Here is an 18,977-nt window from a genome sequence, read left to right as displayed (position 1 = left end):
ATGGATGAGGTGTACAAGGATAAAAAGTAATCATAGCCATCTGGGAAGAGGCATGTATGTTTTGGAGAAGCAGATGGTTCAAATAAAAAAGATCAGTCATCCTGGTGGAGGGTCACACAAGTAATAAGTATACAATGGCCTAAATTACTATGCAGGCCGCTATGCAAATATTAGTTAGGGATTCTGTTTCATCTGTTTTATGACATCTGAACTTATAAAATACCTTGGCAAAATATAGCTTGGCACATGTATGTTAAAGACGATTTGGCTTACGGTAGCAAAAAGTCAAAGTATTTTTTACTGCCCGCATACAAAAAACAAGTTGTCCTTTACACAGCTAATGTAGATGTATATATGACTCCGACCACGTAGTAACTAACTACGCAGCAAGAAGGACAAGTATAAGTTTGAGATTGAAATTTCTAGATAAGTTCATTTAAGACGTTTTCGCAAGGAGCTGATGACCCGTAGGTGTTTATTACTGGCAAAGTAAGTTACTAATAGTACATAAAATTGTTCCACAGCACTATAATCATTTTTTTTTTACTTTGCAATTTAGGTCATGTGGAAGATTTTTGGAAAATGTGTTTCAGTGAATAGAAGAATTCGTGAAGAAATAGCAAACACACGGGTTCTCTGACACAGAGGCAGCACAAATTATCTGACTCAAGTTTGAAGAGAAACAAAAGATCTTTGAATGAGCAGTAGCACACAAGTAATACATCCATGCTCCAAGGGAGGGACAAACACAAGAAGAGAACCAATAAAAAGCAAACAAATGAGAGTGACAATGAAGCCAACCAATGGTAATCAACGAGTGTTCTCTAAGCCCACTTTTAGAAAACAATATGCCTGGCAAGAAACAGCGCATGCACTGCTTTAGACAAGTCCTAAAAATAAGACACTACCAAATTTTTGTTCTTCCAAAATAGCCTGCATCTCTGTCCTGAAATTTCAGTTCACTTCCAAAGGAGGCATCTTCTCTACTAAGCAACAATGCTACAGAACTCCTTCCTAATGACTTGAAGACATTCCTCCATAGTTCAGGAAAGCATAAGCTCCCTCAGAATTGCCTTTTTTTCTACACAACACTATTAATGTAGGAATATTAACACTAGCAGGTGCTCTACAAATACTCGAAATAAATCTATAGTATTTAACAGCAGCTACAAAGCAAACATGTCTACCAATGGCCTCAAGAAGATACTCAAGTCTTAAATACATACACATCCGATTTTATCAGCAGTAATTAGACCAGTATGCGAGTGAACAGTTAGTGTTATTTAACAGACGTTGCAACATTCATCATAATCGTTTTCACCCCCCCCCCCCCCCCCCCCCACCTCACAGTCACTTGTAGAAGAGTCCACCTCTGGGCAGAGCTTCTCACAAGCCTCCCTCTTCTCCGGTGTCCCTTACGCTCGCTTGCAATGAATATATATTTAAAGATTGTGCTTAGCACCAAACTTCTTTTTGGTTCCAAGTAACGGTACTCAGTTTATACACATAGAAGACTGAAAGACGTATTTACAACTTTTGTCCTTTACTTCCTCCCATTGCCCAGCAGTTCCCAGTCCTCTAAATCTCCAACCTCACCCCGGCCACCTCTTCAAGGTTCCCTCCCTCCACACTGGTCCCGTTACATCACACCTCCATCCCGCGCTTCCTTTCCATCCCAGCCGCACCGTGCTTTCGCGCTACGTCACCTGTTCGCCATCCACGCGTTTGCTTCTCGGGCTCCATGCACAGAACAGCAGCACGGTGGCTAGGAGTCTGCGCACATCCATTGTCTAACGCTAGGGGCGCTAGTCACCTAGGTATGCGCTCTGAGATTGATTCCGACCGAGGAGACGGGCTCATTTGATCTGAGGGGGGAAGAGGGCTCAAAGGTGATGAACATAGCCCCTCCCCTACTCCGTATCACACCTCCCGATACACGAATTCTAATTTCTTCCGCCCCTGCAGGTTTTACGCTATTTCAAAGTGGCGGAACATTTGTTTTACAGGAGGCACACAATTAAAGCATGTAGTTTATTATTTGTTGAGGGAGGGGTTAAGAGTTGCAAACGCTCCGGAGAGTTAAAGGACAATATTTAATTTTTGACACGTTTCCAAGTAAAGCGAACCATGTGGTTACATCAAGCAATGCAGTTCAGTGACAGCATGTCACCAAACCCGTTTTTAAGGAACTGAGAATACAAAACAGTTTTCCAAGGAAACTAAAATATGTGTTAAAATGAAGACGCGTTTCATGTGAGGAATTATTTGAAGCAATCCTGGCCTCTTTTCGAGAAACCAGCATCACCGCGACCGCCAGACCCAGATATACTAATGCACTGGCCCAGCACCCAAAACTGGTGTGCTGCAGTGCGTGAGACAGAGAGCAGTAAAGCGCCATATCTAATGAGGTAAGGCGCTATCCTGCTCTCTCCCTAGCGCCCGCATAATCAGGCAGCCAAGCGCCATGCACACACCTTGGCACTATATAGTGTAAGCGTGTCTGCGTGAGTCTTGCATAGGTTTTGTACAAAATACTAAGCTTCGACTAACTTTAGAACTCCCACTTCTGATGTGTCCTGTACAGTGCAGCACACATACAAAGTGGAAAAAGTTAGGAGAAATAGAAGCAAGTTTCCTTTTAAGGCCTGTTTGAACATCGTGTTATTTTCTGGCACTAAACACTGTCTACTATTGTTAGTAGATAGGGTTTTGAGTTAAAAACCATGGCTCGTTTCAGGGGAACGTCCATTCCCTACTCATGGAAAGCCCCCTTGACACAGAGTAACGAAAACATCGCTTTTTATTACTTTCAGGTAGCATTCCCAAGCAAAAAAACATTCTGCATTAGTTTGCATAACTTTTGTGACTCAAACAGGGCAAAATGTGTGTAAATCTGGGTCTGAAGTTCATAAAAGTGCTGCATGCCAGCGTAATGTGTAGCATTGTGATTTACTTTCATGTGCAAAACTTTTTTTGGGCTGTAAAGTAGCCTTAAAGTAAGCAAAGTAGCGCTACTTGCTATTTTGCATCAAAGGGGTCTCCCATGGATGGCAAACGGTAAATCTCCTATTAATACGCTATAATGGCTAAGCAGCTAGTACAAAGTCTTCTCGCTTTTAAACATAAAAATATACACACTGCAAGAACCATATTACTTAACGGGTTATTCCCCTCACATATAATGTTTTGGAGGGGGATTTATTATATTCAAATAATCCATGGGGTGCAGGAAATGGATGCTTTTGTATTGTCTAAGATAATCTTTCTGTCTGACTCTCTCAATCTAGTCCAATTCTTTATCCGAACCTCTTTCCTTTTCCTTGGCTACCTCTGCTTCTGTTTGTCTCTCTCTTTCCAGTGTTAATGTAAAATTTACATTTTAAAGGAGTTTTCTCCTTTATTTTTCATAATTGTCATTCCTTTCTTTCTGTGGTCCCTTCTGCCAGAACTTTAGCTTCCTTCCTGCCTACCTCTTTCCTAATTGACTTTCTTTTCCTGGCTGCCAAGCTCCATGACGAGGGCGCATAGGAACCCACTCGAATTTACTAAAGTGAAACACTCCAGCATGTTAAAATCAAACGAGAGTCGCCCCTCGATATTTAAATCCCACCAGCCGCCACTGAGACCTGCGCCTGGCACAGCCTTCTAGGTGTATTGCTAGAAATGTTTGTGAATTTCCAAAAGGGGTAAATCTACACCTGTGGGTACAGGTGTAGATTTGCTACTATTTTCATGGGTAGAGCTCTGATTAACCAGCTAGTTGCAGAGTATGATATTGATAACAAAGCTACATTTGTAATTTCACTTTCTGCAGAGATCTGTCTGTATATTGGTGGTTACAGTTTTGAATCACGGCGAAATAGCAGAGAGGACTTGCTGCAGAGAACTGTGTTCAATGTACGGGTCATACATTCATATCCTGGTAAGAATACTCAGTGGGTTTATATCATTGTAGTAGAAATCCTCATGTTGCCCACCTTCACGCTCCAAGGCATGGCACAGGTTTCTAGCCTGTAAAAAATACCTCAGGTGCACTATGCACCCAATGCAAACAGCTGTATCCAATGTGAAGTCTAAGTTTGAACCCTTAGAGCAGTGGTTCACAACTTTTTGGCTCCTGGGGAACCCCACTTAATCATTACTGGGACCAGGGGACACCCACTAAATCATTATTGGGATCGAGGGACCCCCCACTGAGTCATTACTGGAAGCCGGAACCCTGGCCTCTGCATTGTCAATGATTTGAAGCGCAAAGCAATATACAAAAAATGAACAAAAAGCACTGATCAAACAAATACACAAATGACACATTTTATTTAATTCACAAACACATATAAATAAAAAAAATCTACATTTTATTAGAAAGGTTGAAAGATTTTCTAAATTCAATTGAGGCCATTCTTCATCCATACTATATTATGAGCTGGCGCGCAAAGCCCATTGGACTCAAAGGGCTTCAGCCCCCACCCCCGTCGTGTGTGTCAGCCGGGAATTAGACAGCTTCATGGGGGGACACCCAGCCGCACCCCAGTACTTCAAAGGTCTTTAAAAGACTATTTACTTGCTAACAAGGCTTTTTTGTTTTTTCATCCCTTCTTGAACCACTGCATCTCCACTCTGACTATCCCTGGAAGGATTAACCCCTCCCCCCGAAATTTTTAGTAGACCGCCTGAAATGTGGCTTTAGTTGCGCCTCTGATTATGAGTGATGTACCTGCACTGCTCTCACGAATTCATCTGAGAATACTAATCTAATTTTTAGCCTCCAATTTCAAATTCCTTCACATTTACAGTATGTTTTAAATTTTTAAATTTTGCTTCTTTTTTTATATACTCTTTATTGATCTGTTAAAATTATTTAATTTTCTAAGTCATGGACCCCCTGAGGAGGCTTTGTGGACTCCCAGGTGTCCCCGTACCACAGGATGGGGACACCTGTCTTAGAGAATTTAACTCCATTTGTTCTTCCAAGGTTAAAAAACATGAGTTGCATTGAGTTGGGCACTAATTAAAAAAACAGCCCAGTTGATATTGTGTGTTGTGTAAATGTTCATTTTTAGTATAAATACATTACGTCCTACATGCTTTACATGCATTGAGGTCACACTCAATCCTTGATGCGTGTTGACAATACCTGCACATGCTGATACTAACTCTATTTTTAATTATATTTTAAACATTGTGTGATTGTGCTATTATGTTAGGAAAACCTTTTTCACCTTTCTGTGTTCTTTTTCGCTTCGCCAGCGCCCCGTTCCACCGCGGGTTTTCACGATTGTTGTGGAGGGCGCATACCTCAGGCTCCTTTCCGGTCTCTGGGGGGCGGAGCCAGGGGATCGTTCAGCGCTCTAGCTTTTCCCTATTTAATCAGCATGGCAGGCTCGTCGCTCCGTGGGCGCGCCGCGACTAAGGCAAGCCCGTCTGCCCCCGTCTGCGCCCGTCCGCGCCACGACCGTGCCAGGTGCCAGGGATGCTGCCCGTTTCACTTCGGATCAACAGGGTAGGACCTGCTATACTAGTGAGGTTTTGTTAGATCTCCTACCGGAAAGGGTTCACTGCCACCACTCAGGGGACCCTGAGCTTCTATCCAGGAAGTTGTACCTAGTATGTACAGGCTGTAACACTTATTGGAAGCAGGATAGCAAGAGCCTGTCAGATACCAGGGCCACTAAGCACCCCCCAAAGAGACGGTCGCGCAGGGCTTCCTTATAAATGCAAGATCCATGATTAAAAATAAGATTGCTTTCAGAGATTTTGTCTCTCTAGAAAGCCTACATGGATCTTCGTTACTGAAACCTGGGCTACGGATGCTTCAGGCCCTGATCTGGTAGACACTATCCCCTCTGGGTATACCCTTGCTAGACTGGATAGAGAAGGACGGCGGGGGGGGGGGGGGGGGGGGAATTCTTTACAGAGACTCCCTGATTTGCTGGACACAGGCTTTGACGACTCCCTCTGATCCTTATCAGGCCTACTATTTTTCCATCAATCTTCATCCCATGGAAAGTTTCTCTGGCATTTTATGCTATAGGCAACCGGGCCCTAGGGCATCTTTCAGACAGGATCTTAGCAGGCTGGCAGAACCGTATCTTGAGAGATCTAACATAACTCTCTTGGGGGATTTTAATTTTCATCTAGGAAATCCCTCATGTAGGGACACTCAAGACCTCCTGGAAACTCTGAGTTGCTGTGGACTCTCACAGCTGGTTAGAAGCTCCACTCACATAGCGGGGCATACCCTCGACAGTGTATTCTCTAATGATCCCAGGATAAGGGTGGGGCAACCTATCCCCCTTGCCTGGTCAGACCATTTCGCTGTACCGTTTGACTTACACTTCCAGGCATGAGTGTCGCCTGCTTCTAGCGACAGGAATTTGGAGGAAAGAAGGAACTATAGCCTTATAAATAAGGAGGCGCTTTCTAACTTCCTTAACAATCTGGAGCCCACTATGCATCTTGACGCCAACTCTGCTGCCGCAGAGCTATTTCAACTTCTGGAAGCAGCAATGGACTCCCTTCCTCCGGTTAAGAAGCACTCCTCAGCAAGAATAAGGCCTTCGGCTCCCTGGTTTACAGAGAGACTCAGAAAGCTTAGACAGGGTTGGTGCAAACAGGAGAGGCTGTGGCATGCTCACTTAGAACCTCTCAGCAGGGAACGGCATAAACAATGTCTGAAAGAGTATACATTGGCCATTATAGAGGAAAAGAGATTATACTTTTCCAGGGTTACCGCATCTATGAAATCTTCAAGGGATCTCTTTAAGGTCATCAATTCTCTTATCTCCCCACATGTCACCGACCCCTCTGATGTTTCGCAGGAGCTCTGTGACAAAATATCGGACTTCTTCCAAGCCAAAATCTGTGATATCTATGCCCTGTTAGAAACAGCTAAATCAGTATTAGGTCAGGAATGCAAACTTCTACTCCCCCTAGTGAGACTCTGCTCATGGGGGAGACTCCCAGGCTCCTTACCTTCCCCCTTATGTCCTTGGAGGTGACGGATAGGCTCCTGGATCGTGTCAATTCCGGCTCCCCTTTAGATCCTTGTCCCCTTAAGGTGTTAAAAATCTGCCGGGAGATCATTATTCCCCTCCTCACTGAAGTCATGAACGCCGCCATCTCTGAGGGATTGTATCCCTCGTTATGGAAGACGGCAGTTCTTTTGAAGAAACCCTTCTTGGATCCTGGGGAATTGAAAAATTACCGTCCGATCTCCTTGCTTCCCGTCCCTGCCAAGATTTTGGAGGCCTATAAAAATCTTCATCTTAGCACATGCCCAGCCACCTTCGCGCCATACCTGACCACCTCTCCTTCAGAAGGCAGCTCAAGACCTGGCTCTTCGAGCACTGACCCCCCCTCCCTCCCAGCGCCTTGAGACCCTTGATGGGTGAGTAGCGCGCTTTATAAATGCGATTGATTGATTGATTGATTGATACCTAAAAGACCACCACCTTCTTGATGGCTCCCACCACAGTACGGAGACAGCCTTGACGACTGTCTTTAACAACATCCAGACTCAGGTGGATGTAGGCCATACTACTCTTCTTGTGCTATTGGACCTCATTGCAGCCTTTGATACTCTATCTCCTCACAGGCTGGTGGCTCGCCTTAGAGAGATAGGTGTTGGAGGCATTGCTCTGGGGCTCCTTGCCTCCTTTATTGGTGAGCGGGCGCAGATGGTGAAGTTGGGCCAGTTCTATTCAGCCCCTAAACCTTTGCTGTGCGGTGTTCCTCAGGGCTCCTCCTTGAGCCCAACACTTTAATATCTAGGTGGCTCCGCTTGCAAAAGTGGTGAGATCTTTTGGGCTTGAGGTATTGTCAAAGTCGGACGACACCCAAATAATGGTTTCTACATCACATAGTGTAAAGGACTCTGCCCTGAATTTTAGGAGCTGTATGGAGGCAGTCTCCTCTTGGATGGTGGATAATTTTTTGAAACTGAATGGAGAGAAGACCGAGGTCCTGATTTTTGGGAATAAACCGGATATCTGGTCCAGTGACTGGTGGCCGGACACACTTGGTGTTTGTCCCTGCCCAGTATCTCATGGGAAGAACTTAGGGTTGATTGTGAACAACTCTCTCTCTCGTGACCTTCAGGTCAATAGGACTGTCTCCACCTGCTTCGGGATCATTAGGATCCTCAGAAAAATCTCTCACTACCTCTCCTTCGAAGCACACAAGTCGGCCGTCATTGCCTTAGTAACGTCCAGATAGGACTATTGTAATGCCCTTTATCTGGGCATTAACAAAGGCCTTGTTCGTCGCCTGCAGATGGTGCAGAATGCTGCAGCCAGGCTAGTACTGAACCTTCCTAGACATCTTTCAGTCACAGCTTCGATTAAGCTACTTCACTGGCTGCCGATGGACCGTAGGATTCTTTTTAAGATCCTATGCCTGACTCATGAAGCCTATTTTGGCTCTGGCTCAGAGGGCATCAAGTCGATGGTCCATCACTATGTTCCTTGCAGGCCGCTCCGGTTCTCGGACAAAAACTTACTGACAGTTCCTAGGTCTAAGAAGGCTAAATGGGGTGGCAGAACCTTCTCTACGGCTGCGCCCAAATTGTGGAATTCCCTCCCAGAAGAACTTCCTAGTCAGGTGTCCCTGCAGCGTTTTCATAAAGCCTTAAAGACCTGGCTTTTCATAGATACGTCAGTTTGAGCATGTGTCCTATTTCACTGCATCCTGATGCACTGCAGTCATCGTTTTGACGCCCTTGGGCTAAGTTCGCTCTTTACAAAATCAATATTCATTCATTCATTCTATATTGTAAATCTATACAAAGCTTTAAAATGTAGAACACTTTTATATCTTGATCATCAGTTAACTAACTTCTGATGTGACACACAGCGTGCATATTTACTTCTATCATTGGGTTGCTGAATCGAGAGGAAAAAGTTTCAGTACCCTGTGGTGCTGTTTTCCACTTTTGCCACCTGATTCCAGCCAGGGCAAAACTCAGAGAAAATCAATCCTCAAAGGGAGGCGTTTGGCATCCTGCCAAGGAGGCACTGCATGTCACAGCAGTCCTCACCACACCCAGAATTTGTCCCTTTGCCCCCCCCCAACAATGCAGACTGACCAACTTAACATTTGGAGTGGGAAAAAGACTGGTGGTGTCCAATGAATCTCTCTCAGTTGTACCTGGCAGTAATCCATGATAGGAACAAACATTATAAACTGCCACAGACACAAGTATATTTGTGGGTTCCCCTCTCCCTTTCACCAAAGTACGAACACAAGAAATATAGACCAGCATTTTTATGAGGCTTTATGGATACCATGCAAACACTCAGTGTAAGCAAAATTGTACTAGAAAATATCATAATATTTTTATTTAAGAGTTTTATATAGTGCTGGCAAGACCCGAGGGTATCAGAGCACTTTACATCAGTGCATCTTCAACAAATAACGTGTATAATCCAAACAGTTGAATCAAATTTAGACAAGTCATGGATTGAGCACAATGGAGGAAAAACATCAATGAAGGGGTATAAGGAGATCTAAGGGTTGAGGTCATATCTTGATGGGCGATTGATGTCCTGCTAGTTGAGGTATAGATTGATGAGGAGACCTTTTAGCTGTCTTTTGAAGCTCATGAAGGTGGGTTTTGTCCTGATAAGTACTGGAATGGAGTTCCAGAATTTTGGGGCATTGCTCAAGAAGGAGCATGCCTGGGTTTTTGGTTTGTGGGCTTTCAGCAGAATGAGGAGTAGGGTGTTTGAGCTCCTTAGGTTTCTTGTCTGACCTGCCTTTTTGAGGTTTGAGGCGTGGTAAGCTGCTTTCACAGTGTGTTATATACAAATGATGGCAGTGGTTTCAAGGAAATAGCCAGCACCTCTGTTAAGTTTGCAAACGTAATCTTACACAGTCTTAAGGCGTGCTCAATGTAAACACTGTGCCACCAACAGTATTACCCAGTACATGGAGAAAGCTTACTCCAGAACCTCAAATTTAAGAAATTAAGCAACAGAGCACAGCACAATAAGCAGTTCCATCTGACTATTTCATGAGTAGAAAATCTAATCTCAAAATTAGCAAAGAACAAACAGTATAACACAGTCTTGACCATAGATGGATCAATTCTTGATATGTTGATACGTAGATGAAGCATACACACAGCCAATGAACTTCATCAATTGCGAGCAGGGAGCAACACACATACGGATTACTAAGGAAGACGTTTGTCTTCCTAGAGGCTTGGTACACTGCCTCCACTCGTCTAGCAGAACGAGTCTTTTAGCTCTCCTGCTGCTGGAGTGACCTTACGCTGCACTGTGGCAAAGATAATTTCACATTTCATGGATACTTATGGAATGAAGTAAGATCTCTGAACCCCTTTTAAACAGAAGCAAAGTGTGTTCAAATTGATAACATTTTCTACATTTGGACACTGATTCTGAGCCTTGTGAAAGTTGTCAAACGACGAAACACATGTCGGCTGTGTATATGCATCATCTACGTGTCAACATATCAAGAATTGATCCACCTATGGTCAAGACTGTGTTATACTGTTTGTTCTTTGATTGCTAATTTTGAGATTAAATTGTCTACTGACGAAATAGTCAGTTGGAACTGCTATTGCGCTGTGCTCAGTTGGTTAATTGCTTTCACAGTGTGAAGGGTTTTATGAGTGAGGCAGACAGTTTCGAAGTTGCAGCAATCTTAAAAAGGGAGCCAGTTCAGTTCTTTTACGACAGGGGAGATGTGGTCATATTTTTTTTATTCCTGTGACCATTCTGGCTGCTGCATTGGGAGTGGTTGTAAGGAGAGCGAGGTACAAATTAACAATGCCTGTGAGGGTGGCATTCCCGTAGTCTAGTCTAGACAACACTAATGCTTGCATAGCTGATTTAAGATCATTCAGCTGTGGGAAGGGCTTGATTTTGTTCAGAAGTTTCAGGTTATGGAAGGCACTGCAGCACTATTTTTCATGTGATCTTCCATGGTCAGTTTGGGGTCCAGTGTGTTTCCTAGAGATTTGGCGGAGTCAGCTAGGGCCAGCTTGGAGATAAGCGTGTCAATGGAGTCTAGCCATTCTTGCATCTGGGGAAACTGCTCTGACTTTGATATGAGGAGAATTTCAGTCTTATCTTGGTTGAGTTTTATGAGGTTGCGAGCTAGCCAGTGTTGGACTTCTTTGAGGGTGGCAGTTAACCGGTGCACATCCCCTAGTGAGGAGATTTCAATGTAGAGCTGGGTGTCGTCTGCATATAAATGGAAGGGGATGTTTGTCTGGTTGAGAATGGCTGTGAGGGGCTCTATGCAGATACTGAACAGTGTAGGTGAGGAGAACCGAGCCTTGGGGGACCCCCGGGTAATTGCTGTTGTATCAGAGGTCAGGCTGTTTATTTTTATTTGTTGAGATTGATTTTGTAGATGGGATCTGAACCAGCATAGGTCCACCCCTTCTGCACTGATTCTTTTTTGGGGGGACTCCAAGAGGAGCTTGTAGTCAACTGTGTCGAAGGCCACCAATTGGTCTAGGACTATGAGCAGACAGCATCAAACTATATCCAGGGATTTCTGGAGGTCCTCTTTGATGTTCAGAATAGCTGTTTCCATGCTGCATCCTTTTCTGAAGCCTGATTGATGAGAATCTAGGATATTGTTGTTGTCGATGTGTTGGTTTAGTTGTGAGAGAACACACCTCTCAGTTTTGGCTAGCACGGGGAGGTTGGATACAGGCCTGAAGTTTTTGAGGTCATTCAGGTCGGCACACAGTTTTTTGAGCAGCCTTGTGACTTGAACAAGTTTGAGGCAGTCTGGCATCACTCCAGTCATCAGGGAGCTGTTTATAATCTTGGACGAGATGGGAGTTAGGGCGTGATTGAGCTTTTTTGCGAGGGATGCTGGGAGCGGGTCCACCAGATTGGAGGAGGGTTTGGATATAGCAAACAGAACAGATATGTCCACCTCCAAGAGTGGGCTGTAAACCTTCCAGCTTCTAGGACATGTGTGGGGCCCATGGATTCAACTGCTCCCGTTATTGTCCTGAGGAGTGATCGTTGATAGGGTGGCTGTGGAGTGGGAGGGGAGATTGTTATCTTCCGTTCTGGACGAGGGGTTCGCCATGGATGGCAGGTTGTTATCTTTAAGGGAGAGCTCGATCTTCGTGATTTAATCATTGAAGAAATTAGCAAAGTTGTCACACCGTTCTTTGGAGATCTGAGGGTTTTTCAGGGAAGGTTTGGAGGTATGTTGTTTGATGATGTTGAAAAGTTCTTTGGGGCAGTGTTTGGCCTTGCCAATAGCACTGTGGAAGAAGGTGGCTTTTCACTCATGATGTGTTTTTTGTAATTCCTGTGTTCCTTCCTGAGTTGTTCAAAGTGGGTTGTGGATGGATTTGCTTGCCAGAGTCTTTCTGCCACTCTGAGATTTCTTCTTTCAGTGTTGAGGTCTTTATTAAACCAGGACCTTAAGGGTGTGTTTTTCACCTTTTTCAGCTTCAGAGGGGCTACGGGTGATGAGTTCGGTTGTTGGGAGGTTAGCTGATATATGGGGGAGTAGTGATCCCATTCTATCTTCGAGGTCCTCTAGGGGAATTTGCCTGATGTTTCTTGCCCACCAAAGGATATTATGTGTGCGAGTTGGGTGGTAGAACATATTGGTGATGTGGAACAGAATGATGTGGTGATCCGACAAGTCGATGGGGAGGATGTTTTCAATAGTTAGTGTTTTTCCTGAGCTATGATAGCATCCAGGGTAGAACCCTTGCTTGTGGTTTTGAGCTTTGCACAGCGGGGAGGAATTGTTACTGAGTAAGATGTCCTTTAATTATTGGATTAGAATATTGCTTTCATCGTTCCAGTGAAGAGTGAGGTCCCCTAAGATGATGCTGTTGATGTGAGAGAGTGAGCAGTGTGTGATCAGATCTGCTAGGTGTTCACTGAAGGAGCGTACATTACCTGGTGGGTTGTAGAGTAGGTCACAGTTTATAGTCATGTTGTCTTTTATCTTTATGGTGGTGCTAAGATGTTCAAATGTGTTGTAGATAAAGGTGTCTGTTTCACCCAGTTGTTGATAATGGCAATTTCTCCACCGTGGCGGTCCTTCCTGTCTTTCTTGATGATTGAAAACCCTGGTGGGACTAGTGTGTAAATAAACAGGCAAGAGGATTCATTTAGCCAAGTTTCTCTGAGGAGTGCGATGTCAATGTCATAGTTCATGATGGCTTCTGCTAGTTCTGTTGCAGGCTTGTTTGCTGATCTGCAGTTTATGAGCATACATGTGGTTTCTTTGCAGTTCTTATGCTCTGAAAGGGGGGAAGTCATGGGGATTTTGATGAGGTGTGCTGGTGGCCTGATCATTCTCGTTGGTGTGGGGTTTCTTCCTAAACTCGAGATAACCTGGATCTTGGAGGGGTGTGATTCTTAGAGGTTCCAGGTTAGATGATTTAGCTAGCTTCCCCGCATTGCTCAGTGACATTGTGGCGTACCTTTTTCTGTGCCTCTGAGCTTTGTTTTTGAGAGGTGTTATGGTCCAGATGTGTGACAGTGTCTTGGTTCTTTTTAGGAGTTGTCCGTTGCTGAATGTGGGGGGAGGGAGGTGATGGGCAGGGTTCAGACACAAGTATTGGTTCTTTATGATACTGTTGAGACCCTGTATTACGTTGTCTAGTTGGTTTTCCAAGCAAGTTAGTCGCTCATTTAGCTTGGACAGGGGCATTTGATTTACTGGGATGGGCGTGCAGGTGTTCCGCATCAGATTGTATAGGGTAGGGCATTCCAGAGTAATTGTATGTTTGTAGGTGGGAGTGAGCTCAATGTGAGCTGCTGATATTTATCTCTTGTAGAACATGAAGTGATACACACATGTGGCTATTGTGGGTTTGAGTGTAATAGGTCTGTTTGGATCAAATAAAGTGGTATACAAAACTGCAAAAAAGTTAAACGCTTTATATTGTCTAAAACTGTCTAAGGCAGCATTCTCTTTGAATAATTATTATACAATGTATTTATTTCATCATGAAAATCAGAATGTAAAAACATAGAAATTGTAAAAACATATTCCTTTATTGCCTATTGACACTATAGTTTGTAATAGATGTAAAAAAACAGCACTTAAGAATTGCTGGATTATTCATGTATTTATTATGCAGTGTAAGAAAGTGATAGCAGCTAGTAAAGAGGCAGCCTCTGTGTGTTTGGATTTTTTCCCTCTAAAATTTTACAACGTGACAATAATAGAAAAACTTTAACTAGAAAATACCAGCCTGGTGAGTTGGCTCCCACAACTGATATCCACTTTCATTCTCACAAACATTGTGTCAGGAAAATTGTTTTAGAAACGTGTTTTTCTCAATACAGCAATGCAATCAACAAAATAAACAAAGTGTTTACTTTAACAATAATGTAACTGTGTATGTAAGTTTACTGTAATACGTATTACATTTTATTTAAAAAAAACATTGTAGATATTTTCTATTTATCATTTCTTCTTTCCACAAAAGCTGATTTTTTTAGATAACGCCTGACAAATATTGTGGTGCATTTAAATATCCATTTACGTCAACTTCAAAGAATTATTTATCATACATATTTTTTCGATTTTGAGGAGGCAGGGGGGGTTCTTTTAAAGATGGTCCCTGTGTTCTTCACTTATTAGCTCCAGACATCAGCCTCGGAGGGGAATCAGACATTCAAACCACCACTCCATTGGGCTGAACCAAAATGTGATTTACAAAGTCTCGTCAGTGTCTAAAACAGGTCAAAGAAAGCCAAAGGTTGAAAGGGACAGCCCCAAAGTATCAATCAAATCAATCACGTGATTGTTAAGCGAGACTAATCAGCCGTTGAAGAGCTAAGTTTTGAGGTTTCTCGTGTTGATGAGGAGTGATGTTGTCTGTCTGAGGTGAAGCAGTAGGGCGTTCCAGGCTCTGGCCACGAGGAAGGAGAAGGAGCGGCCTCCCGATCTGGTCTTTCTGGCGTCCGGGACCATGGCGTAGGAGAGCTGGGCTGATCATAGGGTCCTTTGGGGTGCGTGGAATTGGAGTCTGCTGTTTAGGTATGCTGGTCCGGTGTTGTCGAGGGCTTTGTGTGCGTGGGTGAGAATCTTGAAGGTGATTCTAGCCTCGATGGGGAGCCAGTGGAGTGTGCGCAGGTGCTGGGAGATATGGCAGTCTCTTGGCAGGTTGAGGACCAGTCTTGCGGCAGCGTTCTGGATGTTTTGTAGCTTGCAGGTGAGGTTTTTGGTTATTCCGGCGTAGAGTGCGTTGCCGTAGACGAGTCTGCTGGTGACGAGGGCGTGAATGACAGTCTTTCTGTACTTGAGGGGGATCCATTTGAAGGTCTCACGTAGGAGGCGGAGGGTGTGGAAGCAGGAGTTGATCTGGCGGTCCATTTTGAGCTCGGAGTCCAGGATGATTCCAAGGTTGTGTGCGTGGTCCGTGGGGGTGGGTGGGCTTCCAAGGGCGGGGGCCACCAGGTGTAGTTCCAGGTGTCGGGGTTTGGGCCCATGATGAGTACTTCTGTTTTGTTGGTGTTTAGTTGTAGGCAGCTGCTTTTCATCCATTTGGCGACAGCTTCCATGCCTTCTTGAAAGTTGTGTTTGGCTGCATTGGGTTCATTGGTTAGGGAGAGGATGAGTTTGGTGTCGTCTGCGTATGAAACAATGTTGAGTCCGTGGGTTCTGACGATGGGGGCGAGCGGAGTCATGTAGACGTTGAAGAGCATGGGGCTGAGGGAGGACCCCTGGGGGACTCTGCAGGTGGTTGGTGTAGGGTTTGAGAGGAAAGGAGGGAGTCTGACCCGCTGCATTCTGCAGGAAAGGAAAGAGTGGATCCAGTCAAGGGCCTTGTCCCGGATCCCTGCGTCGTGGAGTCTGTGTTTTAGGGTGCGGTGGGAGACTGTGTCGAAGGCCGCTGAGAGGTCGAGGAGGATGAGGGCTACAGTTTCTTCTCTGTCCAGTAGGGAGCGGATGTCGTCTGTTGTGGCGAGGAGGGCAGTTCTGTGCTGTGGTTTTTTCTGAAGCCGGATTGGGATGAGTTGAGGATGTTGTGCTCTTCGATGAAGGTGGCGAGTTGGCTGTTGATGGCTTTCTCGATGACTTTCGCTGGGAACAGGAGCAGGGAGATGGGTCTGTAGTTTTTGAAGTGGGTGGGGTCTGCAGAGGGCTTCTTCAGGAGTGGGTTGATCTCGGCATGTTTCCAGTCGTCAGGGAAGGAGGCGTTCGCCAGGGAGCGGTTGATAGTGTGGCATAGCATGGGTGCGATGGTGTCGGCGGCTCTGTTGAATATGTGGTGGGGCAGGGGTCCGTGGGGGCCCCGGAGCGGATTGACTTTATCGTCTTCAGTGTGTCTTCGGTGGTGAGGGTTGTCCAGTTGTCAATCGTTGGCTTCAGGGTGTCAGGGGTGGGTGATGGGGGTTCAGTGTGTTGGTTGTCTTCGTCAAAGTTGTCATAAATGTTCTTGATTTTGTGGTGGAAGAAGGTGCTGAGTTTGTTGCAGAGGTCTTGTGAGGGAGGAATGTCAGTAGACGCGCTGGTGGGTTGGGCGAACTCCTTGATGATGCTGAAGAGTTCTTTGCTGTTGTGCGCGTGTGGAGATTCTGTCTTCGATCGCTGTTTTCTAGTTTTTCTGATGAGTTGGTGATGGGCGTTGGTGGCGGCTCTGAAGTTGTTGTGGGCTTCTGCGGAATTCCTCCAGGCCTTTTCGAGGCGGCAGCATGCGCGTCTTGATTCTCGAAGTTCGGTGGTAAACCATCTGGCTTTCTTGGCTTTCTTGGCATGTGTGTTGTTCTTCTTCTTGAGGGGGGCTATGGTGTTGGTGCTGTCGGAGATCCATCTGTGCAGAGTTTGGGCAGCGTTGTTGGGGTCGTTGCCTTCCGGGGTGGTTGGGGTGGAGTTGCTGAGTGAGGAGGTGAGCTGGTCGTCAGTGATTTTGGTCCAATTTCTTCATTGGAGCAGGTGCTGGTGTCTGTGGATGGTGGGTGTTCTGAAGGTGAAGTGGATGCATCGGTGGTCTGTCCACGGGAGTTCGGTGGTGTGGCTGAAAGAGATGGAGTTTCCTGTTGTGAAGAGGGGGTCAAGGGTGTGTCCTGCTGAGTGCGTGGGTTCGGTCACGATCTGGCGGAGTCCAATGTTGTGGAGATTGTCCAGGAGGGATGTGGTATTGGTGTCTAGTTGGTTGTCGAGGTGGAAGTTGAGGTCTCCCAGCTGGGTGTAGTTGGTGGATGCGATGGCTTGCGGGGAGATGATGTCTGTGATGGAGTTGATGAAAGGTCTGCAGGGTTCGGGGGGTAGGTAGATGCGAGTTCCTTGGATGGTGGTGGTAGGGCTGGACTGTAGGTGTTCCATCAGGTCTGTGGGCTCGTTGGAGAGTGTGCTCAGCCGGAGGGTGGATTTGTGGACAATGGCGATTCCTCCTCCCGGGCAGGTAGAGCGGTCCTTCTGGGAGATCTTGTATCCTTGGGCGATGGCAATGTCCGGACCCGAGGTGGTGTTGGTCCTAAATAGATAGATCTGGCTGACAGTGGCATTTTTCAAATCCAGACCTAAAATGGGGTCAGATTGCGCATTTTAAAATACAATTTCCCCTTATAAATTGGCCACACCGCTATTGGTATTACTGAATATATATTCAATAAATATTTCTGTAAATTAAGATCTGTTGAGGGAACCTGATCCTTTCAGAGCTATTTTGGAGGTTATCCCCTTCCTCTCAACCCTTCTTGAAATGATGACTAATATACAACTAGGCAGTGCAAATTAAACCAAAAGCTTCATAAGAAATTGGTTAAATGCCACAGACTTAAAATGTAGTAAAAATATTGTGATAATATAAATAATTTTACAAAATACTTGATATTGCAGCCATGTATATTGTTGATGATTTTGCAAACAGAAACGGTTGTTTGTTCTCAGGTAATATTTTTCTCAATTTCTTACACAATCTGTTATTTAAATATCACAAAGTGCATAATAAACCCGCACTGCAGTTTACATTGTATTTACTGTGATCTGTTGGGTGGCTCCATGTAATGAATTCACAGTAAACGTAATTTCAGTTCAATAATGACACTGCTGCTTTATATGGTTAATTCAACAAAATAGTGTCACCTCAGAGATAAATCATACACATTTTATCTATTAAACAGACAATCTTTCATTCATTTTTGGTAAATCATTTTCTCTATATTAATTACATTTTTCTAATGACCACAGTTTTTATACCAAAACGTTCTCATTAATACTGTGTGGATAGTTTTTAGGTCTTGCCTAGCGTTGCAGCGCGAATGCGCTCGATTCGCTTTGCGAGACATGCAGTATATACTGTAGTGTGGAAGCTTCGTGGAAGCTCCGCCCACTCTCTGCCCATTGGCTTTTGTCTTAAATGCTGGCTTCTGATTGGTTTGAGGCTCATTCATCATTTGTATCCTTCCACGGCTATTGGCCCCTTTCTCCTAACACTCTTTTCTTCCCTGTCTCCCCACCCCACCCCACCACCCCCTCCCTCACTCTATGACTTCTCACCCTCCCCCGCCCCCTCCCCCACTCCCGTTCATGTTTTCTTGCCTGCCGGCACTTCCGTTTTCTTCTTTATTATTGCCACCTTGAAATATGCGAGTTCAAGATGCCTGCTGTACAAAAACTTCTCGTGTTTAATGTTACACTAAATATAATAAGACTCTAGGCAACATTCGGGGTATGCATGGCAACTGACGCCTCTTAGTTCACAAATGGTATTGTTGTCGGGTGGGAGGAGCGGCAGTGTTTTAACTCATGCTTAAAACGAGCGCTTTTAATAACTTCCTCTCAATTCAGTGCTATTATCTTGTGTACTGAGGTGACGCGCAAAAGAAATGCACTTTTTTTTAATTCTGAAGAGACATTATCGCACATTTACATCATGTTTACTGTATGATTAACATGCCGATCATTTTCACGGCTCGCTCACTGGCTCGTATACGCTTGGCTCATCTCTGGCTGGCTCTATCTGTCAATTAATATATTGGCTCGCGCACCTCCAACAAAGAGAG

General features: G+C 44.8%; 1 protein-coding gene across 1 annotated transcript in view; it reads right to left on the bottom strand.

The window, feature by feature from the left end:
- IL17RB (interleukin 17 receptor B) overlaps positions 1 to 1,787 on the bottom strand; it is a 169,926-nt gene extending 168,139 nt beyond the window's left edge. Inside the window, exon 1 of the mRNA XM_085627621.1 lies at positions 1,707 to 1,787. Coding sequence (XP_085483747.1) covers positions 1,707 to 1,787 — 81 coding nt within the window. The remainder of the gene's footprint in view (positions 1 to 1,706) is intronic.
- Positions 1,788 to 18,977: the final 17,190 nt, after the last annotated feature.

This window comes from Triturus cristatus, chromosome 9 (assembly GCF_964204655.1).
Source record: "Triturus cristatus chromosome 9, aTriCri1.1, whole genome shotgun sequence".
NCBI lineage: Eukaryota > Metazoa > Chordata > Amphibia > Caudata > Salamandridae > Triturus > Triturus cristatus.
This window is presented reverse-complemented; position numbering and strand designations above follow the sequence as displayed.